The sequence below is a fragment of the Equus caballus genome, chromosome 8 (assembly GCF_041296265.1).
Source record: "Equus caballus isolate H_3958 breed thoroughbred chromosome 8, TB-T2T, whole genome shotgun sequence".
In the NCBI taxonomy this organism is placed as follows: Eukaryota; Metazoa; Chordata; class Mammalia; order Perissodactyla; family Equidae; genus Equus; species Equus caballus.
The window spans coordinates 11,403,135-11,427,955 of record NC_091691.1 but is presented as its reverse complement, the minus strand read 5'-3'; the positions used below and the strand labels follow the sequence as shown (position 1 = coordinate 11,427,955).

Here is a 24,821-nt window from a genome sequence, read left to right as displayed (position 1 = left end):
CAATTCTTTAATGAGGCCATTTCTTCAAAGCGAGTGTGCTGAGTTGCGCTTGCTCCCAGATCTAAAGTAGGACATTTGGGAGGGTGCTTCCCGGAGAAGATGCTGGAGCCCGGCCTCTTCTGTTTGTTTACGGCCGTGTGCATTCCTGGGTAATTCAGCCCATCCAAAGTGCCACTTGCTGCTCTCACCTTTCCAGCCCGGCTGTTGGGTTTCCTGGGCAGATTTCCAGGTGTGCCATTTTGTTTGCTTCATGGCTAATCCTCATATAGCATCACAGATTATCCAGCCGATGGGGATGTCAATTATACAATACTCAAGGCGTAGCCAGCCCCGGTGGCCAGTGATTAAGATCTGGCGCTCTCACCGCTACAGCCCGGGTTCATTTTCCAGTCAGGGAACCACGTCACCTATCTATAGGTTGTCAACTGTGGCGGCTGCGTGTCGCTGTGATGCTGAAAGCTAGGCCATGGGTATTTCAAATACCAACAGGGTCACCCACGGTGGACAGGTTTCAGCAGAGCTTCCAGACTAGACAGACTAGGAAGAAGGACCTGGCCACCCACTTCTGGAAAAATTGGCCATGACAACCCTGTGAACAGCAGCAGAGCGTCGTCTGATACAGCGCTGGAGAGTGAGAGGATGGTGCAAAGAGACCAGGCAGGGGTCTGCTCTGCTGTCCACAGGGGCATTAGGAGTCAGAATCCACTCGACAACACTAACAACAAACTCAAGGAGCTGTCGAGTGGAGGCAGGGCATGGAAAGAATCTGTGGGCATGTTGGCAGGAGGGTTATTGAGGAAAATGAAAAACAACCCCAGGAGATTGATGGAATTGCACCCATTATACCCCTGATCAAACTGAGGCTCAGAGAAATAGCTTCTCAGGGAGACATGGGTAGAAAGTGGTCAAGACGGGGTCTCTCCAGCTCCAGGCTGTTCTTTCTTCATTACGCTCACCTTGGGAATGGCAGCCGCTTGCAACAAAAAGTAGAAAGCTTGTTGAGCGCCACCAGAGTGAGTGATTCTTTCTGTCCCCCCCACAGCTCGGGGAGCTGCAGAGCGCTTACGAGGGCGCCAAGAAGACGGCTCACCAGCTGAGGAGAAAGTGCCACCGTCTGACCTGCGACCTGGAGGACACCCGCCTCCTGCTGGAGAACCAGCAAAGTCGCAACCACGAGCTCGAGAAGAAGCAGAAAAAGTGAGTCACGTTTGGGGCCAGGGCGAGGGCTGCCTCGGTGCTGGGGTCTTCTGGGGTCCCTGGGTTCTCCTCCTAAGCCCCCTCACTGCTGTCAGGGCTCCTCGTTCATGGGGTGTAACCGCGTCATCCTGCCCTAAGTGCCCGGTCCCCTCACATCTTATTCTTGCTTCTCCCAAGAATTCAGCAAGAAACTATTCTTTTCTGTTACCCAGTCTCAGCTCTCCTACCAATGGACTATGTGACCCTGAGGAACTTTCTCGGCTTCTCTGGGCCTCAACTTCCCCATTTATCAAGTGAAGAATTTGTTTTGGAGGGCGAAGACAGTCTAGCTTGGCGGTTAGCACAAATGCTGATGTCACCCCACCCCCCAAGTCCCAGCTGTGGCTCTTTCTAGCTGTGTGACCTTGGACAAGACATTCAACCCTTCTCAGCCTCAGAGTCTTGTCTTTAGGTGGCGGGCGAGGATGCCTCCTTGTGGTGAGGACTAAATGATACAATTGGCATCTACAGACAAAATTTGGGTTCCCAACCCCATTGTTGAAAATGGGCAAAGAGAATGAGGAGATGACCGAAGTGGAGTCGCTGCCCTTTGCATTTAGGGTTTGGATGCTCGGATCACGTGAGCAATTCTGCTGGAGGCTGGACCTTGTGCACCAAGAAGATGCCCATCTTGAGTCTGCACACGGGTTCCCGTGTCCGCTTCCCGTGGGGATGCTGTCCCAGCTCGCCGGTGGTGGAGCCTAGCCTGGAGCCCAGGTCCACACTCACGGGCTTCCTTATACAAAACCTCAGCCCTGTGATGCCCTGGTTCCTGGCCACCCTGGCTGTGTCTGAAGGTCTTCAGCTCACTCGGTGAGGGTGGGTCCTGAGCAGAGGTCCTGTTTTGAGCCAGAGGAGCCCTGATGGAGACTTCATGAGGGAAATAGGTGAAATGCAGCCTCTTTTAGAAGGTCCAGGATGAAAATACAGAAAAACATTCCGGTGTGTGCCAGGACCTGGTTTCGCTGAGGACGTCTCTGTTCCAATACTTGGTCAGCCGAATTTTATTTCCATGGCAATGGCATTGATTTTGAACTTGATCTGAATTCAATACTATTTCTCTCATTTATCCTTGAGCTTTCCTGAGCTGGCTTCTTCATCTGGAAAAAAAAAAAAGATCTTTTAGGAGTTGTTAGCATGCTCCCCAAAAGGAGAGGTTTATTCTCTTCCTATGGATGTTTGACTCCATTTCCTTTTCCACTTTCCCGTGGGTGCTCTGGCTAAACCTTGTCCTTACAGTGGGAAAAATGGCTTAGGCCCGTCTTGGCCATTTCTTGGGTGACCTTGTCAAATGGTACTATCCCTGTGGGCCAGAGAGTGACCGAGGTTTCAGAGGAGTCCTTGGACTTAAGCAGGTCACCTGGCGCTGGAGAATGGCTCCAACAGACCCCATCTGTCAATCGAGAGGCACGGACTCAGTCATCCCTGAGGTTTCCGGGGGTCATGGAGCTGTAAGGATCTTGGTCCTCCTCTGTGGGTTTTGCTCCTGTTCTGAGAGGCTGTATGGAGGGTTTAAGCCCTCTGATGGGGGGAGGGGGGGCCTGCCCCTGGAGTTTATGCAGCTAGATAATTCCATCTCTCGGGTCTTTCCGTGACCCCTTTGGGCAGAATCTCTCATTCCAGGTACTCAAGAAACTCCCCCGTGAGGCCCCCTGGGAAAGTCCCCATTTCTTATACTCACATTTCCTCTTCTCAAGACCTACCTGTCCCGTGATGCCCTCCGCTCTGCTACCATCTCTTGACAGAACACGTTAACTTATGTTCTTATGCTAATTGCAAGTAGCAGCCGTTATCTTTCTAGCTGGACTAGCTTTCCAGCAGGGAGCCTTCGGGGTCAGTAGAAGTCTCAGTCCAACGGTGGAAATTTGGGCCGAATGACTCTAGTGAGGGAAAGATCTAGAAGTTAGCAGTACTTCCTTATCTCTCTCTAAGTTTAATCAGATTGTATATCCAGCCGCCTCCTTAGCTTGTGGGCGATGAAGGGACGTCTTCACGCCGCTAGAGCTCCCTGCTCCCGCCTTGGCTTTTAAGTTCAGAGTGGCCCGCAATGGTTCCATTGGCATCGGCTCCTGGTTGCCATGGTTACCCCATGGGCTGTCAAGCTCAGTTCTGAGGGCTGATGGAACCCCAGCCTGCTTCCTCAGGGTAAGCCCTGTGCTGGGCTCATGGACTCCCACACTCACCGGCGGCCGGACCCCAGGCCCACTCCCAGTGGGCTGAAGGGTGTGTGCAAATCCGTCTGGCCTCAGGCAGTGGGTGGGTCAGTGTGTGCCAGAAGTTAAAATCTGTAGGAGCCATTCTTTGGCATCAAGTGACCTGTTAAGTCAAGGGCTCCTTTGAAACCTCAGTCACTGTCTGGCCCCCGCTGTCTTCCCCTCCCTGTCCCAGGGCATGAGCAGGTAGATGGGGACTAGCTGAGACAGGGGAGAAGCTGGGCTGAAGCCCACCTGCACCACTGTGGAACTTGGGGCTCAACTGCTCCATGTCTCTGAGCTTCAGCTTCCTCCTCTGTAAAATGGATGCAATGACATGTTTCTTGCTGAATTGTTACAAGGACTGTATGGACCCCAACCCGGAGCCTGGCACTTTGGGGCTGCTGGAGCATTATGATCATCACAATGTTCCTCGTGCCTCTTGAATGATGTCACCAGCAGCCAATCAGAAGGCTCCTGGGCTGTTCCAACAGTGGGGCTCCATCTGTGAGCCGTGATTGGCTTTCCCAGGAGTCTGAGGCTTTGAATGACCATCTAGTCTTAAGGGACTTTGGATAATCTTGTAACAAGGGAGAGCTTCTTCTCACCAAGGCCCAAACCTCACGCCCACTTCTTCCATCTGGCCGCACCAAGTTCCCCGGAGCTGTGGGCCGAGGGCAAGCGACCGAAGTCCCATCTTACTGAGGCTTGGTGGAGCCTCCTCTGCTGGTTTTCTCCTCTGTGATCAGCACCAAAGGCCGAGACAACTGCCTGGCACGGCGTGAAGTCCAGGAAACACTTCTCCCCCGCAGTCCCCACCGTGGAGGGGCAGGTGGGCCCCGTCGAGGCGTTTCCTAATTCTCGAGATGGCCCCCAGTAGGACTGTCTCGTCTTTGTGTTTTCTGCTGGGGAGACAAATGAAGACCAGACTGAATTTATAAATATCCCACATTTTGTTGCTAATTACTGCGCTCCCACATGACTGAGGAATGCGTAAGCCGGACCATATAGTGTGAAATATGAAATGTAGACCATCCCTTATTTAGGCAAATATATGCATTCATTCATGCACGCTCGATGAATATTAGATACCAAACCTGGGCCTCGCAGAGTTAATGGTTCTTGGCACATATGAGCAAACCGGATATATTAGCTTTTCCTATATATCTACAGGTGTTTTATTCTTATTTTCTATTTGTATATAGTTTTATGCTATTTTTATTCTTATCTATATGTTTTTATCACATTTTAAGTAAGTATCCAGGACTTTTGTGGAAATATAAACCCTAAAAGTTGCTCTCTGGTATTCCAGGTTCCTACCCCGCATCCACCATCTTATATAAAAGCATCGAGCAAACGCTCCATCCTTTCCTTCTCTCTCTCTTGTGTGGTTCCCAGCAAACTGCTCTCGCCAGCCCCTCTCCTCCCCCACCCCCAGCACGGTGCCATGACCCGTGTTCTGCTTGGACAGGTTTGACACGCAGCTGGCCCAGGCCCTGGGTGAGTCGGTGTTTGAGAAGGGCCTCCGAGAGAAAGTGGCCCAGGAAAACACCAGCGTCCGGTGGGAGCTAGGCCAGCTTCAGCAACAGTTGAAGGTAAGGGATGGGAGGCACGGAGCCCTCTGCACCCTTGGGGGCAGGGTCTCACGAAACCCCACTGGGCACCTGCTGTCAATGGTGATGGGGAGAGAACTCTGTGTGGGTACCTGGTCTGCCAGCCAACCGGGGTTGTGGATCCCAGCATGCCTGAATAAAACAAATAGTGGGTGGCAGGTTGATCGTCAGACCTCCCTAGTGTCATGTAGTGAAATTGCTTTGGTCACCTGTATGCGTTCTAAGGTGCCATCTGTGAGGTCTAAGAGGTTCGGCAAAGAATGAGTCAGCTGTAGCCCCATCCAGGGGCAGGGACAGTGCCCTATCCCATGCAGGCTCCAATGCAGAGGGAGTTTGTAAAATATGACATGGGCACCTCACCCCTTACTCTTCAGTGGCTCCCTATTACCCCCGGGAGAACCTCTAACATCTTAGCCTGGCGTGCAGCTCCTTCATGATCTAGCCTAAGTTCTTTGACCCTGGAGCCAACCTGCTAACCTGGAAGAGTCATTTCTGTACACTTTGCCTCCCTGCTCCGGCAGCTCAATCTTAGCCTTGGCAGGTGCACAGCTCACAAATGGGGCAAACACTTCCTGGAGGTGTTTGAGCTCTGATGCATTGCTCTCCCACAAAGGCCACCATCCTGCCTAGGTGATCTGTCCCAGAGAGCAGCCCTTGGTGTCCCACAGGGGGTGCCGTGAGGGGCTGCAAGGGAGGTGGAGGTCGAGGTGGCATGCCTTGAGAAGTGGCGAGCGCCCTTCCAGCAGGCGGTAGACAGTGAGGAAGGGGCACCTGGTCATGTGACTCCACATCTCTGTCCCCTTTGTCGCTGTAGCAAAAGGACCAGGAAGCTGTGCAGCTGAGGCAGGAGGTGGAGATGCTGCAGGCCCATAAGCGGGAGCTGCTGGCGTCGTCTTCTCTGGGGGAAAATTGTGTCGCGGGCTTGAAAGAGAGGCTCTGGAAGCTGGAATCCAGCGCCCTCGAGCAGCAGAAAATCCAGAACCAGCAGGAAAACACCATCAAGCAGCTGGAGCAGGTAGGGAAGCCCTGTCCGGGAGCCATGCCCTGCCCCACGCTGACCCCAGTGCAGAGGGGTGTTATTAAAGCACGACATAGGCACCTCACTCAGCCGCTCCGCATCCTTCTGTGGCTCCCTATTGCCCCAGAGAATCTCTCAACCCATAAGGCTGACATTCGGATCCTTCATGATCCAGCCCTCCCCTACGGTCCTAAAAGCATCAATGTCCCCTCACGGAAGCTTGCCTGATCGCCTTCTCAAAAATAGCCCCACCCCCATGCCACATTTGCTTCCTGTCTCCAGAGCTGGTTTGTCCTCCTTCATAGTACCTGCCATCATATTTTTTAAAAATTTGTGCAATGCTTCTCTCTCCCATTCGGGTATAAGTTTCAGGAAGCCAAGGATTTTTGTTGGTCTTACTTATCAGGAACCCACAGAGCCTAGAATGAGGCCTGGTACATCATTGGTGCTCGATAAATGTTGACCCAATATCTGACATTTATTGAGCACTGTCTGTGTACCAGACTCAGCCCTAAGCTCTCCCCACGTATCATCCCGTGAATCTCCACAAGCACCTTATATGGTGAGAGAGTAGTCTGATCCCCACTCTACAGATGTGAAAGTTGAGGCTCAGAGACGTGGAGAAAGTAGCAGGGATGGGCTTGGAGCCTGCACCGTCTGACTCCACAGGGCCTTGAATACCTACCATGTGCACGGCCTCGAGGAAGATTGGAGCACCGTCTCTGGGAAATGCAAAATAACTAAGGGGAATAGGTAGGGGTATCAAATACTCCAGTACCAGCAGCCTCAATGAGGTACCACAGGAGTACTTATCTGCTTGTTTGTTTATATGCCCACCTTGTTCAACAAAGAATTCGAGGCAGCTTATAAGATGCATGCATAATAAAACAGAAAAATTAGAAATAAAAATCTGAACCAGAAAAACACAAGATAAGTTAGTTGCTAAGGAGGAGTGGGGATGGTGAATTAACACACAGGGGCACAAAACATATGATCTTACATACTTTATAGTTTTAGCTCTGAGGTTCCTGGTGGCCAGAGAGAAAAAGGAAATGTGTTACACACATGTTTTTTATTGTCCCCTAGATGAAAACAAACCAGTTCTTCAAGGGTAAACAAGACTTTTTCTGAGGCTTAGCTCTGAATAAACTTCTTATGTAGGATTTCATAAGACGCAATTATCTTGAAGTGGTTTTAAGGCTAGGGCCCCTTTTGCAAGAAAATCTGACCAGGCGGTGTGAATGGGTAAAGTGGGGACCTCTGAGCAGCAGTGATGAAGTCGGGGGTGGGGGTGAGGGTGAGGGATGCGGGGGTAAAACTGGGGTGCCAGCCCTTGCTTCTCACTTACCCCCACTCCCTTGGCACGGCCTGCTCAGTATTGAGACGTGGGGATGGTGGGCATGGACGGCCAGAGTCTTGAGCAGTTCAGAAAACACAGTTCCTTTCCTCACGCAGTCAACCTGTATTTATCAAGCAGCTACTTTGAGTCGGGTACCGTGTAGATGCTAAGCGTGCAGCTGTAAACAAGGCAGACGTGGTCCCCGCCCTCCCAGCATAGCGATGCTGATGCTGAAGGTCATGGGCAAGTTTAACTTGCAGATCTGGTCTGGGGAGCAGGGTTGGGGAGACAACCAAGAAAGACTTCCTGGAGGAAGTGCCATTTACTGAAGCTGAAAAATGGGTCTGAGTTGGCTGACCAAGAGAATTCCGGGCAGGAGGAACAGCCTGGAGGTGGGAAGGTCATGGGACATTAAGGAGCTGTAACATGGTCCCATCCAGACAGGGTCCTTGAGGCAGCTCATGGTCTGTATGACATTAGGCAGGCCGCCTGTTTTCTCTGGACTCAGTCTCCTCATCTGAAGGATGAGGTAGATGAAGTCAGAGCCTTGTCAGTCCCCTGGTCCCCCTCCACCCCGGCTGTGAATCTGTGAAGGTTCAGGAAGGGAGGGGAATCTCTGTGTGGGTCATTCAGGGACACGGAGGACGGCGCAACATCATATAGCAGCCCAGAGTCAAGAACAAAGCAAGCGCCTGGGAAAATGGTGTTAACTCTTTAAGATACCGCCAGGGAGCCACTCGGTGCTCCGAAGCAGGAAAGTTCTCCTGTGACCTCAGGGACCCGAAAGTTAATGCGGCTTCCTAAGTTTCCACCCTCAACTTACTCGGGAGGCAAGGCTGACTCAACACTTTCATCGGTCTCTAGCCTCACCCGTAACCTCATCCTGCGTTCATTGTGTCCTTATAGACATCCAGGAGATATTTATTGGTTACAATATAGCACTTTTTCCAGGGAATCTTATGTTAACTCATATACGCTTGACATAAATGGTATTGCAGCCGTCAGGAGTGTCCAAGAGGCTAGAGAAAAAGGAAAAAGAAATATTATATTTACTTGCTTAAGCTCCTCATTTTGGATTATCTTCCCATAACCTCTGTCATTTTAAAGGAGGCGAGGAAGGGAGTTGACATTTAAAGGGAGCCCGCTTCATGCCAGGAACTGTAATAGGAGCTCTGACGTCCTCTTTGCTTTAGACGCTTTGCCACAGTCCTGTGTACACAGCAGAGAATATTATCAACATTTTCAAAGACCAAGATTGTTTTTTCTCAACTTAATTTCCATGTTAGGGCCAGCAGTTGTAACCTTCTGAAGCTTGGTGAGAGACGCCAGGCAGAGCAATAAATAATCAGAAGGTTTTAGTTTCTACAATGTAACCCATCTACACGCTTCGGTTCCAAATGGTGCTTCACGGACGAACCCCATTCAAGAGTGCAGACTAATGAAAGCTTGAAGGTATAGATTCATGGGACCTGCATCCCAGAGATTCTTATTCATTAGGTCTAGGATGAAACCCTGAAATTTAAAGTTTTAAAAAATGCATTTAGGTAATTCTAATGTGTCACAAAATGTGAGAAGCAAGAGCTTGGAGCGGTTTCTCAGTTATGCAGATCGAGAAAGTGACGTCTTGAACTGGAATTGGAACCCATGACTTCTGTCACCGGTTCTAAAACCTTTCATACAATGTCACACAGTTTAAACATCACACACAACTCTTTGCTCAGAGCAAGTTTTGGGGGCTCTCATTTAAAAGGCTCATCTCCTTCCTGGGAGCACAGCTAATTATGTCAGGCTGCCAGGAAGGGAGAGGATGGTCCTTTCTCTCTGTTTTCAAGATAATGGGGAAAGAGGGAGTAATGTTTATATGCCAGGCACTGGCTAGATCCTTTACATGGATCATCTCATTGAGTTCTCAGAATTCAAAGATGGTTGTTTTTTACAGAGAAAGGGAACCGGGCAGAGTCGAGGTGAATTGTCCATAACATCCTGGGCGAGTTATCTCCCGTTCTGGGCTCTCATATCTTCATAAATAAAATTTTGTTCCACCATCCGTCCACTCACCTATCCACCCATCTAAAAACCATCACTGATGTCTCATCCAGGAATAACAAATTTTTAAGAATGATAAGAGTGATTCTGAGGCTACATTTAAACTCAGTGGGAAAGAGTCTGATTGACTGGTGATGCCTGTTACGAGCACAGGAAGGGATACAGGCAGCCTTGGGGCTGTTTGTTTACCATTTCTGACCTTCCTGGGGGCCTGGGAGGATAACTTGACCCTCATCCATGCACTCCAAACATGGACAATGCAATTGGGATGCCAAGGATGACGTGGAGGGCCTGGGGAGTCAGTGAGGGTCACCCTCACACTCTGTCCTTGCTGCCCCTCAGCTCCGCCAGCGGTTCGAGCTGGAGATCGAGAGGATGAAGCAGATGCACCAGAAGGACCGTGAGGACCAGGAGGAGGAGCTGGAGGACATCCGCCAGTCCTGCCAGAAGCGGGTATGTGAGCGGTGAGGCCAGCCACGCCCTTGGGCCCTGATGGGTCCAGCCTTGTTTCTCTTCCCTAGAGTGAAGGGGAGGCCGGGGTATGGGGATGGGGCGCTTTCTGCAACCACCTGCGACTTAGCTCCCTAGGTGCTTTGAAGGGGTGCTTGCGCAGAGGTATCTATCTTAAATATGGTCCTGGAACTTCCAGAAGCCTCTGGAACTGTCCAGCACAATCACCCCACGATTTCTCCCAGGAGCCCATGATGCCATGCGGCTGATGCCTTGGGCGAGGACGTGTATCATAGATGTTTCAAGAAGGGGACCGTCCCTTCTGGCTATTTCCCTTCTAACTCACATAATTTCTTGCATTTATCCAAGCTCTTTGCAGACGTTTAAAACAGTGTATAAAAAAGCGCTAAGTCCTTGAAATCTCACCACCTAGAAATCATCGTTATTACTATTTTTAAATATTGCCTTGTCTCTCTCTTTCATCGTATCCACACACCTGTGTATTCGTAGAGATATCATTTTGCCTAAATGGGTCATGCTGTTTTGAAGCCCGCTGTTTACACTCAGAGGTCTGTCCTGGGCCTGCTTCCATGTCGGTAAATACAGAGCAAACGTATGTTTAATGGCTTACAAGGAGTCCACTGGAGGAGCGTGCGCTAACTTACTCAAGTCTCCTGTTGTCGGACATTTAGGATGTTTCTGACTTTCTGTTACTATACTCGGTGCTGGGACAAACATCTTTATCGATGCTTTGACTGATGTGAGTGTAAGATGAATCTTTACAGCGGGATCGCGGGCACGCTTAGGGTTTGGCCTCATGTGCCAGGTTTCGTCTCTGCAGGACTTCTCCGGGTCTTTCCTAGCCTGGTGCGCATTCTGAATCTCCAGGAAGGGGCTGAGACCATTTCCCAAAGTTGACCGCAATTATTCGCTCCCTATACAGTATCTCTGTGGAGACATTAGGCTGTAGGGGTGAGAACTGGGGCGTTGGGGTCCATAGACTCCTGCCCTTCAACTTAACCACTGTGTGATCTCGGAGAAGTGATTTTAAACCCTCAACTTCCACCCAAATCCCATCCGCTCCCTGGCTCCTTGCTCTGTATCCAGGGCTGGTCAGTCAGAGACAGTTTGTAAGACACACGAGAAAGCCAGCGTTGCTATATTATTTGGAGTCGTGGAGAGCTGGATCAGGTCCCAACCCCATTAACGACCCAATGTGGGACATTGGAGAAATCCCGTAACCTTGCTCATAAGCCTCGCTTTTTTCATCTGTACAATAGGGTCATAATGGCTCCCTGGCAGGGTCGCAGCACAGATTCAAGCAGATCACCGATGGGGAAACGTTGCACGGAGTTTCCTAATAGAATCCCCGGATGTTGGAAACTAACAAGCAGCGCCAATGTGTGTGGATTTCCAGGCAGCCGGCCCTTCCAGACGAGCCAGGGAGCCGGCCTGGTGGTTGGTTTGCTCTTAGGCCTGATTAACCTACTCAAGAGAAGACTGGGTGCCCTGCAGAGCCCCCAGTGCTGCATGATCCTGGGTGGGGCTGGAGGGGGCCTTGGTGATTGTCAGACCTCGTTGGGGGATGGGAAGCTAGCTGGGCACATCCTCGGGCAGATGGGACTGCCCTGCACCCTGTCCCTGCTCCAGGGGAGTGTAAGAACTGAGCCTGTTCTTCACCCCCAGTGGTGGATGCTGCCACATCTGCTGTCAGTGCTGCTCCTCATATACTCCTTTTGGGGCCCCTTTAAGGCTCAGTTCCTCTGGGGGTTCACATGGATCATCCTCAGGGCCCAAGTGCATCCCCCCAGAGGTCCCCAGGGTTGGAGAGAAAGTCTATGATTTGGGGCTCAGCCTGACCTGTGTGCCCTCGAGAAAGTCCCATAACCTCCCAAGACTCAGTTTTCTGATCTGTGAAATGGGAGCCATGATAGAAACTATTCTCCCTTCCTTTCGCTATTGTGAGGACGAAATAGATGAATAAGTGCCTTGTAAACTGGAAAGTTCTTGGAGTTATCACTGAGCAGCCAGTTCCTGCTTATTTTCTGTTATTCCATATTTGGGGGACACGAGTGGCATTCTTTGAACTCCCAGTGGGCGCCATGCACCAGGCTGGGTTCTTTATGTCTGTCAGCTTACATAATCCTCACAAGAACTCTGTAAGGTTTATTGTCCTGCTTCTACAGATGAGGAAACTGGAGCTCAAAAAGGTGAAGTGACTCACCCAAGGCCACCCAGCTGGGAAGTAGCTGAGCCAGAACTTGATCTCAGTCCTGTCTGACCCAAAGCCCAGTGTCTTAACCAAAACACTATATATGTATATACATATATACATGCAATATATGTATTGCAATATACAGATTGCAAATGTTTAGACCACAGAAGACAATTTAGGAAGCACTTGATAGAAGTCAGCCTTGGGCAACGCTGTATCCTTTAGCACTTCCTGCATGTGAGCTTCCCAAAGGCTCTGATAAGTCCGTCACCGAACAACCCATTAACTCAGTGGTTCCCACACTTATTCTAGCGCAGACATCCCTCCGCAGCCCCCCACATCATACCTGTGAACACCATGTGGAAATATTCTACGGAACACGCTCCAGAAAACTTTGCCTTGCTTAATGGATAGTTTTTATTATTTTGTATATGTTTCAAAATGAGTTTTGGCTATTCCGGTCTTCATTCTAAAAGCAGACGTGAGCAGAGGGCCTTGAATCTCTTACTCTGAAAAGAGAGTTTTGAAATGAACTTGCTTTCTCCATACGTCGCCATCAATCATTATAATTTCCCCCTGTGTGTCAGGAGATGGAGGCCCCCAGTCCCTGCCGCTGTGCCCTCGGGTGAAGGTTGCACAATTTCTGGTGCATTCCAAGAGTGCATCACAGCATGATGAGCGCCCCGAGCCAGGGCCCCGGCGAGGTGGGGATGTGACCCAGACCTTCCTGAGGCTTTTCCGTGGACAGATTTATACAGAGAGAGAGTGAGGTCATAGAAAGGTGTTTTTCTCCTTATGACAGACTCTCACATCGACTTCACATCTGCCGACTGCCCTGCTCAGTCTGTCTCTCACGGTGGCAGGAAATCAATTGTGAGTGACCTGGGTGGGAATGCGGATGGCCGTCTGGGGTGGCAGAGGAGCTGGGGCCAGGAGAGAGAACGCTAACTGCTCTCAGCAGCAACTGACTTAGGCGTGTGTGCTTCAGAACCCCTCTCTGACTCACTTTACCCGCCTGTGAAATAGGGTTCTTGATAGTGCAAGATGGAGAGGGAGGAGGAAGGGGTGAGGTAACATATACGGGGGAGGCGGGTGGAGGGGAAGAGGGTGAGAAAAGCACTGCTAACGCGGGGTATTCCCTCCGGGGGAGTGCCTGCCTTTGCTGCGGGATTACTGAGCAATCAGAGTGACCGTAAACTAAATGAGATGCTCATCCTGATGTCTTAGCTGGTTCCGGCTGCTATAACAGAATATCACAGATCGGGGGCTTAAACCATGAACACTTATTTCTCACAGTTCTGCAGGCTGAGAAGTTCAAGACCAAGGTGGTGGCAGATTGGGGGTCTGGTGAGGGCTCTCTTCCTGGCTTGTGGGTGGCCGCCTTCTCGTTGTAGGTGGAGAGAGAGGAAGCCAGCTCTGTGGAGTCTCTTCCTGTGTGAGGGGCACTCAGCCCAGCCCGGGGGCCCCACCCACATGACCTCATCTAATTACCACCCGAAGGCCCCACCTCCAGATACTGTCACACTGGGGTTAGGGCCTCAACACAGGAATTTCGGAGGGACCGAACATGCAGTCCATAACACAGAATAATCTCATATGCAACTTTTCTTTTTTTTTTACTGCATCATTGTATATTTATCAATGGAGATGGATGCATTTTGCTCTGTTGCACATAATGTTGTGCAGAACCTTAAAAAGTCAGAGTGGCAAGAGTTGTAAATAGTCAATAGATCTTGGCATAGGCAGGCGACATCCATTAGGGAACGGGTAGGGAGCTGGGGGAGGGGGCTTCACAGTGAAGGGCAGGGGGCTCCCCACAATTGGCCGGCTCTCCCCATAGTTGTCTGGCTCCCAAGCTTTAAGGCTCCTGAGTTCTCTGTCAGAGACACCCCTTCCCAATCTCTAGGGCAGCCTTTCTGGAGCTGGACAAGGGGCCATGAGCTCCATGTCATCTCGCTCCTCGGAGGGTCCCTGCCTGGTGGTATTTGTCCCAGTGGAGCTCATTTATCCCATGCATGCCTCTGCCCTTTGTGCCCGCAGCTCCGCCAGCTGGAAATGCAGCTGGAGCAGGAATATGAGGAGAAGCAGATGGTCCTCCATGAGAAGCAGGATTTGGAAGGCTTGATCGGGACCCTCTGTGATCAGGTAAGGTGGGGACACCAGCAGACACTTGGGAGAACACATTCCCTGCCTCTGGGCCCTATTTGAGAGGCGGGTTCGTGGGGAGGCCAGCTGGAGGGGTCTCAGGACTAACCAGGGCCAGTCCCCTCACCTGGCTTCCACCTGCTTCTCTCCAGCGCCCTCTTCTCCATCACTTCTGTCCCTGCCCACGCTCACCGGCTCTTCTAAGGGGACCTTCCAGTGTCTGCACAAAGCAGGGTCTTGGGAGAGCCTGTGAGTCTAAACAGAGGGGGCCAGAAGTGGCGGATGAGGCCGCCTCACTTCAGCTGCTGTCGGGGTGAGAGTGTAGACAGCCCTTGCTTTACTGGGGTGGATGTGAATGGCCAGGGTACTCACAAGTGGCCTTGTGAAAACAAGACTTTTGCTAGAGGCTCTGAGTCAGGCAAATGTGGCTTTAAGCACTCCCCAGGCCACTTCTGTCTACACAGCTTTGGGCGAGCTGGTTAACCGCTCTGAGCCTCTGCAGGGCAGGGCCTGTGGGGTTGTTGCCGTCGCTGAATAGCAGGGTTCTCAGCTGCAGCTCTGTGGACATTTTGAGCCACATCATTCTTTGTGGTGAGGGGCTATCCCAGGCTTTGTAGCGTGTGGAGCAGCATCCCTGGCCTCCACCCATTAGATGCCAGCTGTACCCCCCCGGATGTGACAGCCAGAAATGTCTACAGACGTTGCCAAATGTCCCTGGAGAACAAAATCGACCTTCCCCCTTACAGAGAACTGCTGCCGTAAATAAGGCAGCCGTCAGAGCACAGGGCCAGCTCGTAGTTTCAGAGTTGGGAGGAAATGCTCCCTCGGCCCCTAACTATTCCTTTCTCTGCCTGTTCTTCTGCTACTTGAAACCCCAAGGTTGGAGAGGTATGCCTGTGGCTTCTATGATCTCCTTTAAAATAGCACAGGAGTGTATTTTAATGTATTTGCTTAACATGCGTTCATTGTCTTTTAATTAGCAATGATCCTGCCATCAAAGACCTTCCCTGAGAGTCATTAGTTTTGTTCACAAAGGAATGTGGGCCCCCTTCAAACGCTCATCTAGGGCAGCCGGGCCTGGACAAATAGGTGCTCACTATGCATTTTGAAAAAAGTTGATTCAATGAGTGAATCCTAGCTGTTCTGAGGAATAGGGTTCTACACATGGCAAATGGATCAGCTTGTTAATTTTGTGATTTAAATATTATACTCAAATATAAAAGCGCAAACCACAAAGGAAAAGTTAAAAATATATAAAAAAAATCACTTCCTATTAACTTTGATTTTGTCTGCTTGAACTGTTTCTGGAAGAGTCCTGGTATATTCCCACTGTTATTGTGGTTTTGCCAAGTTTTGCTTATAATTCTGTTTTAGTTTTCTCTTTATGTATTTTGAGGTTATATTTTTAGGTGCATCTAAATTTATTATTGCCTTATTTCCTTGGCAGATTGTAGATTGTTTCTTTGATTATTGTATAGTGTCCCTTTTTCTCCACAAATGGCTTTTGCCTTATTTTATTTTGCTTGTTTTTTTTAGATGCCTGCAGGACTTTTTTTTATCCCTTCATGTCCAACCTTTCCAAATGTGTGTGTGTGTGTTTCATTTAAACAGCTGGATACTTTTTAACCCCATATTTTAGTCTCTAACTTTTCATAAGAGAATCTAGTTCATTTACATTTATTATAATGACTGATATATTTGAAATTATTTCTAGTCTCTTATTTTTGCGTTTAGTATTTGCTGGTTTATTGTCCTTTTTCTTTGCTTCTTTCTTTATTCCTTTCCTGCTTTTAGACCGATTGATAACATTTTCTGTGATCCCTTTTGTTCTACTGTTCGTTCTAAAGCTACAAACCATGTCTTTATTCTGTTAGTAGATAAGTATTTAATCTTAATTTTTTTCTAACAGACTTTATTTAATTTTTACAGCAGTGCTATGGGATAGTTATTATTAGTTTCTTCATGTGAGAGAAGTGAGGCTCAAAATGTATTGCAAATTGCCCAAGATCATATAGCTTGTTAGCGGTCTAGGTAGATTTGAAATGAGGTCTATATTATTCGAAAGCCTATTTATTTTTTTAATCTAGCACCTTGCTGCTTAAAAGCAATTAAAGTCCAGTTAACTAGAATCAACTTTTGTTGACTGTGTTGATTTTTTCATAATGTTATCGGGAGGTCCAGCTCTGCCACTAATTTACTGTGCGACCTTCAGCAACACGCATTCCCCTCCAAGCCTCAATTTCCCCATCTGTAAAGGGACTTGGTTATCCCTAACAACATTTCCAGGTCGTATTTTAAAAGTATTTGGAGAGATCTTTGACAACAGACATTTAACAACTGCCCCAAACAATTTGCCTTCATGATAAATGGTGAAACATTTGAGGTTTGAATACAGTTTCCCACAAGAACACTAAACATCATTTAGATTTATTGGTTAATTATTCACCAGATTTATCCAAATTTGAATCTTCATGCTGCAAAATGTGAACTTGCAGAATGACATTTATTTCCCATTAAGCTAATGAGATTTTTTTTTTTTTTGCCCTCCTCTCCCGTAGTAATTCATTATGATGGGGAGGATGACTTGTCTGAGATTTTGTTGTGAATTTTGTTTGCAATAATTCCTCTGGAAAGGAGATGGTGCCAGCATTTTTAGGGGCTCTCTGGCAGTGAAGACGGTAGGATCTGAGCCATCCCTACTGCATGGTCAGTGACAACATCAAGGAATGTCCCTCATGCCAACTTGCCCCACAGCAGGATTAAAGGCACTTTAGAATATATGCAGAGCAAGAACACACACAAAAATAAGAAAGATGCAAAGCACACTGTTTGAATGCAATCATGGGAAAGACCCTGGGCTCAAGTTAATAAAGTGGGATTCAGGTTCCACCAGGTGCTGTGGTGCAGTGGTTAGAGACTTGCATTCTAACGCTGAGCTTCCTGGGTTCAAATCCCTGGGCAGCCCCTTAGTAGCAGTGTGACCTTAGGCAGATCACTTACCTGCTCTGTATTCGTTTTTTCAGCTGTACCTCCATTTCCCCAGGACAGCACCTACTTAAGAGCCCCACACAGCTCACAAGGCAGGAGCTGGTTCCGGGCAACTTCTCTCGCTCTGTGACCTGGCCCACCCTCATGTTTTATACCCTGATGCTAATCACCCAGAATTGCATGTACAAGACAGTTTCCTGGCCCTCTATCTCGCCCATGCAGTGCCTTCCACCTGCAGTGCTCTTCCTGAACCTCACCCAGCTCCTGCTTATCTCAGACCCTTCCTGACCCTTCCCAGCCTGAGCTGGGTGACGCTCCCCTGTGTCTTCATAACGCTGTTTTCTCTCATCATCTATTTTACTCAAATTACCTCTCTGCTGTCAGAAAAGCTGGGTTCATATCCTAACTCTGCCACTTATTACTAACTGTGTGATCTTGGGCAAAACTATTTCACCTCTGTGAGCTTCCGTTTCGTCATCTGTGGGATGAGAATCATAATACTACGCACCCCATACATTCATCGGGAGGACTAAATATGTTAATATCCGTAAAGTGTTTAGAACAGTGTCTGACACTTAGAAAGCCCTCCATAAATGTAAGCTATTACTACTTTTATAAAGGCAATAACAATAATGTCTATTTTTAAGAGATTGTCACAGGAGTTAAATGCAATAACACGTGACAAAGGGCCTGGCACGATTCCCAGTCCTCCGCTCAGCAGGTGAGAATATGTGTGTGTGTGTATATATATATTAGACCAGCATTTTAAACTGAGCAAAGCCGTACATCAGAGCATAAAGAGGCTGTATTCTAAGAACCAACTCATTTTTCAAAGAATTCGAAACTCGTGCTAGAGAAATAATAAGGCAAAATCTAGAGAAGTACATTCTGGGTCATCAAACAATACTCATAATCCTTTATATTTGTAAAGCACTTGACAGCGTACAAAATGCTTTCAATCCATTATCACACCTGATCCTTGTCTTGTCTCGACATGGAGGATAGAGAATTTTTTTCTTTTTGTTCTTTTGGAGAAAAGGAAACTCAGGTTCAGAAAGGTCGCATGACTCAGCCACAGTTCCCGCCAGCCAATGGCGAGCCAGGATGTAAAGCCTGGGTCACCTCCTTCTAAATCCCACATTCTTTCTAGAATATTCTGGGGCCTTCTGAGCCTCCCAGGAAATGTTTGCACTTGGTGTAGGGACACAGATATCTAGGTGTATAGAAACTGGGTCCCACGGTTGAGACACCTATATCCTATTTTCTTGGAAGCTCCCCACCTGACTGATGACGCTGTGTTCTTTCCTCTGGTCCCCTGAAGAGAAGGGGACTGTCAGGCTCTTTTAGAGACGCAAGCCCAATGTTTTTAAGTCAATGCCCTGTTTCTAGGGGAGACCGTAGGCTGTCGGGGTTTCACGGCAGGCCCCTGTTGTGACTCTGTGTCTCCCTTGGTTGTCTCTGCCTGTGTTGTTGACCTTTGAGAGTGGTCACCCTCCTGGTGCCAAGTCCAGAATGTGGCTTCCTCAAGAGCCACCTGACAACTGTTTGCTTGGAGTACAGGGCCTGCAAATTCAGGATTCTAGGGGAAGGAATGTGCTCTCCTCTGGGTAAGCTCCCTCTGCTGAAAATGACCTCATCTACCCGTCCTTAAACTGGCACAAGGGACCAGCTCGAGGGACAAAAAAGCTTGATTGAGACGTTCAAACGCAGCAAGCGATTTTTACTACTCTTTACCGAAGTGTAACACACACGCAGAGAAGCACGCCGTATCCCACTGTACAGCTCAATGAATTTTCATGAACTCCTCAAACCAGCACCCAGATTAATAGCGCGAATAACGGCCCCCTCCTGGACTAGCCAGGCCCTTCCCTCCAGGGTGACTCCTTGCTTCTGCCAGCAGAGGGCCTCACCGGGCAGGCGGGCTCCCGCGAGGTGAGGAGAGGCCCCACTGAGGACTTTCATGCAATTAAAGATGAGACAGAATGACTTCGGGTCCTCACAGGCTGCCATCACAGCAATGACGGCAACTCATCTTCCTCGTGCCTTTCCTATGAGTCGGGCACAAAGCTGAGCCCATATTTAATTTTCGCAGCAGCCCTGTGTGGTTGATGCCATTCCCATGTTCAGATGAGGAAACTGAGGCTCAGGGAGGAGAAGGGTCTTGTTCAAGGTCTCCCAGTGTGAGTGGTGGAGGCAGGATTCAAATCCAGGGGGCCTGGTTCCAGAGAACTAGGATTTGGGCCACTGCTTTGCTGTCCTAGCTCACAAGAGCCCTCCCTTGGCTTCCAGATCGGCCATCGGGACTTTGACGTCGAGAAGCGTCTTCGGAGGGACCTCAGAAGGACCCATGCGCTGTTGTCGGACGTACAGCTCCTTCTGGGGACCATGGAGGATAGCAAGACGTCGGTCAGCAAGGAGGAGCTGGAGAAAGTGCACAGCCAGGTGGGTGCTGCTGGGCTGCAGAGGAAGCTGCAGCCAGCAGTGGGGGAAGAATGGCTCCCCATCCCGGGAAGGGACATGGCCACAGTGCTGACCTCCGAGCTTCACAGACCTGCAGGGCGATGGGGGCCCCCGGGGGCTCGGTAGGTCCCCTGGAGGTGGTAGGTGAGGGGGAGGTGTTTACAAATGACTGAGGGGTTCTGTTTCTTTCTCAGGGCTGAGGTCAAATGTGTCTTGAGGGATTGGGCAGAACAGGGCCGTGGGGCAGAATGGCTGAGTGCAGCTCACATGCATGTGTGCGTGTGTGTGCGTGTGCGTGTGTGCGTGTGTGTGTGTGTGTTTGGTGACCACCCGGGCTGGGCATGAAACAAATGGGAATAGTGCTAATAATGCAAAGCTTACCCCTAATGACAACAATAACAAAAATAGCCACGTGCCTGCCTATTGGGAGGCTAGTGATACCGACCACGACGGGATGCTGGTCCGTGGCTGCTCCCTTCTGGAGCCCCCACCATGTACCGGGTACTCTGTACAGAATGTTGCACTGAGTTCTCAGGAGAACTGAGGGACGTGAGGATCATCACCTCCATTTCACAAGTGAGGTGACTGGGTGGCAGAGAGGGGAGGTGACCCCCCAAAGTCACACGGCTAGAAGGTGGCCGAGCCAGGATTCGAACTCAGGGCTTGGGCCCACCATCCCTGGCTGACTCAGAGGAGGACCAGAGCAGTGAGTCTGAGGGAAGATGGAAATGAGGCCAGGCAGGAGCTGGGGACCTCAGGAGATGTGCCAGGTGCGGCCATGGTGGCCGGGGCGGTGGGTGTGCAGAAGCGTGATGGGCAGATCCCACAGTGTGAGGGGAGCCTTGGGGAGAGACGGCCCGGAGCAGAATGACACTCAGGATGTGCTGGCTGTCCCCCGGGGAGCTGGACACACACACAGAGGCTCGGGGCCCTGCTGGGGGTGTTGCGTCCATGCATTTGGTGTCCTTCTAACGTACGCACACCCCACCCTCGGATAAACCACCGTCTGAATCCAAGTGTGGGGAGACGAGCATTTCCGTCTGCCTTCACCGTTTCTCCTTCTCTGAGTGTTGCCGTCGTGTCTTCCTCCTCCTCTGGGCTTCTGTCATGCCACATGGCCGGGGGCTTCTTTATCTTCACAGAATATCCCCAGAAACTCACCTGGGTCACATTGGACTGACTCTTGAACAAGACTCCATGCTTCCTGAGGGCAGGACTCTGTTTTGTTCGCCTCTGATGACACCCATCCAGTCCATTGCACATCAGGAATACTGAATAAATGCCTTCCTGTGGAATTCAATTGGCGCATCCTCCTCTTTTGACAAATGAGGAAATCAAAGAACAGAGAGGGTGAGGGATTTGCCTGAGGTCACACAGCCAGTTAAAGGCAGAGCCGGGCCTCAAGCCACATTCTGTGACTCCAAACCCAGTGCTCATCTCTATTCCTTCTGGAGAAGCTTCTGAGAGTCAGCAGTCCCCAGGAAGTCTGTGGGGGGCAGCAGGGTCTAGCTCCAGGTGTTAGAAACTGGATCCAGACTTCCACTGCTTTCTGCCTCTAGCGTCACTTTCCCAACTGTAAAATGAAAGGATTCAGATACAGATTATTAGCTAAAGTAGACCTGTTTTAGAAAAAAGAAACAGAGACCTAAATAGCAGACTTGATTTCTGTTTCTCTGTTAATGTCCTTTTCCTGTTCCAGAATCTCACCCCGGGCGCCACACTGTGTTTAGCTGTCACACCTGCCTGGTACCCTCTGGTCTGGGACAGTTTCTCAGTCTTACCTTGTTTGTCATGACCTTGACAGAGTACTGGCCAGGTAACCTGTAAAACGTCCCCAAGCTGGGTTTGTCTGATGTTTTTCTCACGACAAGACCAGAAGGGCAGAGCTGTTAAACCAGAAGGCACATCAGGGCCCTTTTCTCTTGATAATTCTATGATTCTTAGCAGTCTTCGTCATCCAGACACTCTCCTCTAGGGTGACCAACCATCTTGGCTTGTCCCCAACTGTCCTGGTTTTGGCACTGACAGTCCTGTGTCTCAGCTGAGTCCTCAGCGCCAGGCAAACCGGGGCAGTTGGCCACTCTCTTCTCCTCATGGCCATGTCCGAAAACTAGAATCATCTGTCTTGAATGCATCCCCTCACTCAATCCTCACGATTCCCCTGGGGAGAGGGGAAGTGGTGTTGTCCCCATTTTACAGATGGAGAAATTTTGTCCAGAGAGGGGAAGCAATGTGCCCAAGGTAACACAGCAGGTGAGTGGCCGAGCTGGGATTCAGACCCAGGGCTCATGATTCTTCAGTGCAGGATCTGGGGGTTCCTTTGCCTCACCCTGCGTCTTCCTGTCTGTCTGGCTAGCCAGGTGGGCTGGGGACCCTGAGCCTCTTGACTTGCCTCAAGTGGGCAGGGATGTCTGAGCCCTCGGTCAGGGGCAAGGCACCCAGGGTTCATGCAGCCCCCTTGGCAGGGACCACTTGCTCCTCCTGTCTCCCACTGGAGCATTCCTGATACCACAGCATCCACACCTTCCCCGTCCCCACAGATAAATGTTCTCGAAAAGGAACCACGGTGTGTTTGTTTCCTTTTCTTTTTCTTTCTTTTTTTAGCATCCATGAGAAATCTCCCTCTGCAGGGTTAAAATGTGTGTTCTCAGAAAATAGCGGTGTTTCATGGAGGCGCCTTGAGCTGAATCAAAGAGCCTCATTCTTCTGAAAGTCCTTCTCCCCGTCTCTGCATCCGCCTCCTATCAAAGGGAATTCACAGCCTTGGCTTTCTGTCACTGTTGTCATGGAAATCGTTATAAGGATGGGATGGCGTGGACCAGAGGTCGGGGTACAGTTGCTTCGGCTCCCAGCACACGTGGCCCGGATGCTGGAGTCGGAGATAATCAAATAAAGTGGCGATGACATTGGGCGTCGCTGCATCTCCTCCCCGATGGACGGTGTTTATCCTCTACCTGAAGGCTCCAGGGACTGACAGAGGCGGGGGAGCAGACAGGAGGGGGTGGGGAGCTAGCTTGCTGCTGATTGCCTCTCAAGTGTTGGGTATGCTGCCGAACAATCCTGTTCCTTCATCCATCCATCCATTCATTCATTCAGTATTATGCAGCACCTACTATGCGTCAGGCAATGTGCAAGGTCTACGTGGACAGCCGTAAGACAGGTGTGGTACCCTCCCCCCCTGAAACTTACATCTGATGGAACAGAAGACAATCAAATGATGATTCAAATAAATGGTTACATCCCAGCTGAATTCAGGTGATAAAGGAAATAAGCGGGGTCTGGAGCAGGGAGTCGTAAGGGGTCCCGTTTAGCTTGGATGGTCAGCTAAACCACCCTGAGAAGGTGAAGCGGGCAGGGACCAGGACATGCACAGCCTGGAAGTCTGGATTTTATTCCAAGGGCGCAGAGAAGCCACTGGGAGGTTTTGAGCAGAGGGGGCATAATCCGATTCGCAGTTAGAGGTCACTCTTCCGTGCAGAGAACGGATTGTGGAGGGAAGGAGCGGGTGCCGTTAGGAGGCTAGGGCACTGTTCTGGGCCAGAGGAACTGGCTGCCTGGGCAAGTGGTGATGGAGATGGCGAGAGGGGTCAAGCTTGGGGTTCAAGTAGACGGGACTTGCAGATGGTCGGGGTGGCAGCAATAAGTACATTATTTAGGTAATCCTCGCCATACCCCTAAGAGGTGGATATTTCTACTTTTTGACCCATTTTACTAATAAGGAAACATGTTCTGAGAGGTTGAGTAATTTACCCAAGAGCACACAGCAGTATGTGTCGGAAAGCTGTGCGTGCCAACAGTTTCAGACTTAGGCAACTAGGTTTGCATAATATGGGTCTGTTAACCTTTGTCAAGCACCTACTATGTTCTAGGATTTTCCCTGGTGTCTCAGGGTCCCCAAACTTGGCTGCACACCAGATAACTTAGTACCATTAAAAAATCACAGATTTCTGGATCCTACCCTCAGAGTTTTTTTTAAGTCTGGGTTGGGACCCAGGACTTAGTATTTTAATGGTCGCATCAGGGGCTTCTGATACTGGTCCTAGGGCCAGCATTTGGGTATCATGGACCTCATTTATCCCCCCTTTTCAAGTTCAGTGGCAATACATCCGTTTTGCAGATGAGACAAATGATGGCGAGGTTATATTAGTGCGACAGATCTTAGTTCAACTGATTTTAAAATTAATTGAATTTCGAGTCAAGTGAACTGGATGCAGCGCCTGCTAGTTTTGTGACCTTTGACAAGCGACGTGAACTCCCTGAGCCCTTTGCCTACAGTGGAGCGTCCTCATCGCTTGATGTCCCAGGAGGTTGCAGGGGGCTGATGAGGTGGAGCCAGCGAGGGCTTCAGAAACTCGGACACCCTGCAGCCTTCACAGCTCGCTGCCCATGGTGGGATCACCCAGAGGAAGGTTTGCTCTGGAAGTGCACGGGGAGGGTAGGGGTCCTGAGGCAGCTATGAGAGAACTGCATGCATTCGGCAACTATGGATTCATTTGTCTCCACTTGGGGATGAATTTAAGGCCAGCCTGCAGGGAGACAAGACCAGAAGGGCAGAGCTGTTAAACCAGAAGGCACATCAGGGCCCTTTTCTCTTGATAATTCTATGATTCTTAGCAGTCTTCGTCATCCAGACACTCTCCTCTAGGGTGACCAGCCATCTTGGCTTGTCCCCAACTGCAGGGAGATGGAGGAGACAACAAGGTCCCTGCCCTCGAGGGTCCCCTGGTCCAGGCAATGGGCAGAACTAGGAGCAGACTAGTGACAAGCAACGTGGCGAGCTCTTTATCGGGGTGATGCTGGCATTTAGCTAGAGAGGATGCCCTTGATTTAGCGGTGGGAGAGGAACTAGCAGCTTCAGCGGTCTCTTTAAAGATGGAAATGACTTGCTGGTTAGGTAAGATGCACGTGGCCATTCTAGGATCATAAAGGGCTGAGGCACGTGGAGATGGGAAGCGTGTTCCCCTTGGCACCGTGTTGCTGGAGTAGAAAGTGCCCGGGAGTCAGAGCAGAGAGGATAATATCAGTAATTGAGGCTGGAGCCAGCTCACGAATGGTTTAGTGAACCCGGCTAAGGAGGTTGCGCTTTATCCCTAAGGTAATAGGGAGCCATGAAGAGCTA

The 24,821-nt window shown here is 49.9% G+C and overlaps 1 protein-coding gene and 1 long non-coding RNA gene across 3 annotated transcripts in view; one reads left to right on the top strand and one right to left on the bottom strand.

Moving 5' to 3' along the window:
• MYO18B (myosin XVIIIB) overlaps nucleotides 1–24,821 on the top strand; it is a 250,529-nt gene that overhangs the window by 135,819 nt on the left and 89,889 nt on the right. For both annotated transcript variants that reach the window (XR_011441307.1, XM_070275312.1), the window contains exons 29-34: nucleotides 1,043–1,197; nucleotides 4,900–5,023; nucleotides 5,856–6,056; nucleotides 9,787–9,897; nucleotides 14,150–14,254; nucleotides 19,532–19,684. Coding sequence is in view for 1 of the 2 variants with exons in the window: in XM_070275312.1 (XP_070131413.1) it covers nucleotides 1,043–1,197; nucleotides 4,900–5,023; nucleotides 5,856–6,056; nucleotides 9,787–9,897; nucleotides 14,150–14,254; nucleotides 19,532–19,684 (849 nt within the window). In the remaining variant the exon portion in view is untranslated. The remainder of the gene's footprint in view (nucleotides 1–1,042; nucleotides 1,198–4,899; nucleotides 5,024–5,855; nucleotides 6,057–9,786; nucleotides 9,898–14,149; nucleotides 14,255–19,531; nucleotides 19,685–24,821) is intronic.
• Nucleotides 1,714–3,828, bottom strand: LOC111774615 (uncharacterized). The gene is made up of 3 exons (XR_002809662.2): nucleotides 3,684–3,828; nucleotides 2,940–3,116; nucleotides 1,714–2,336 (listed from the first exon to the last, which is right to left on the bottom strand). It is a non-coding gene; the product is annotated as an uncharacterized lncRNA (long non-coding RNA).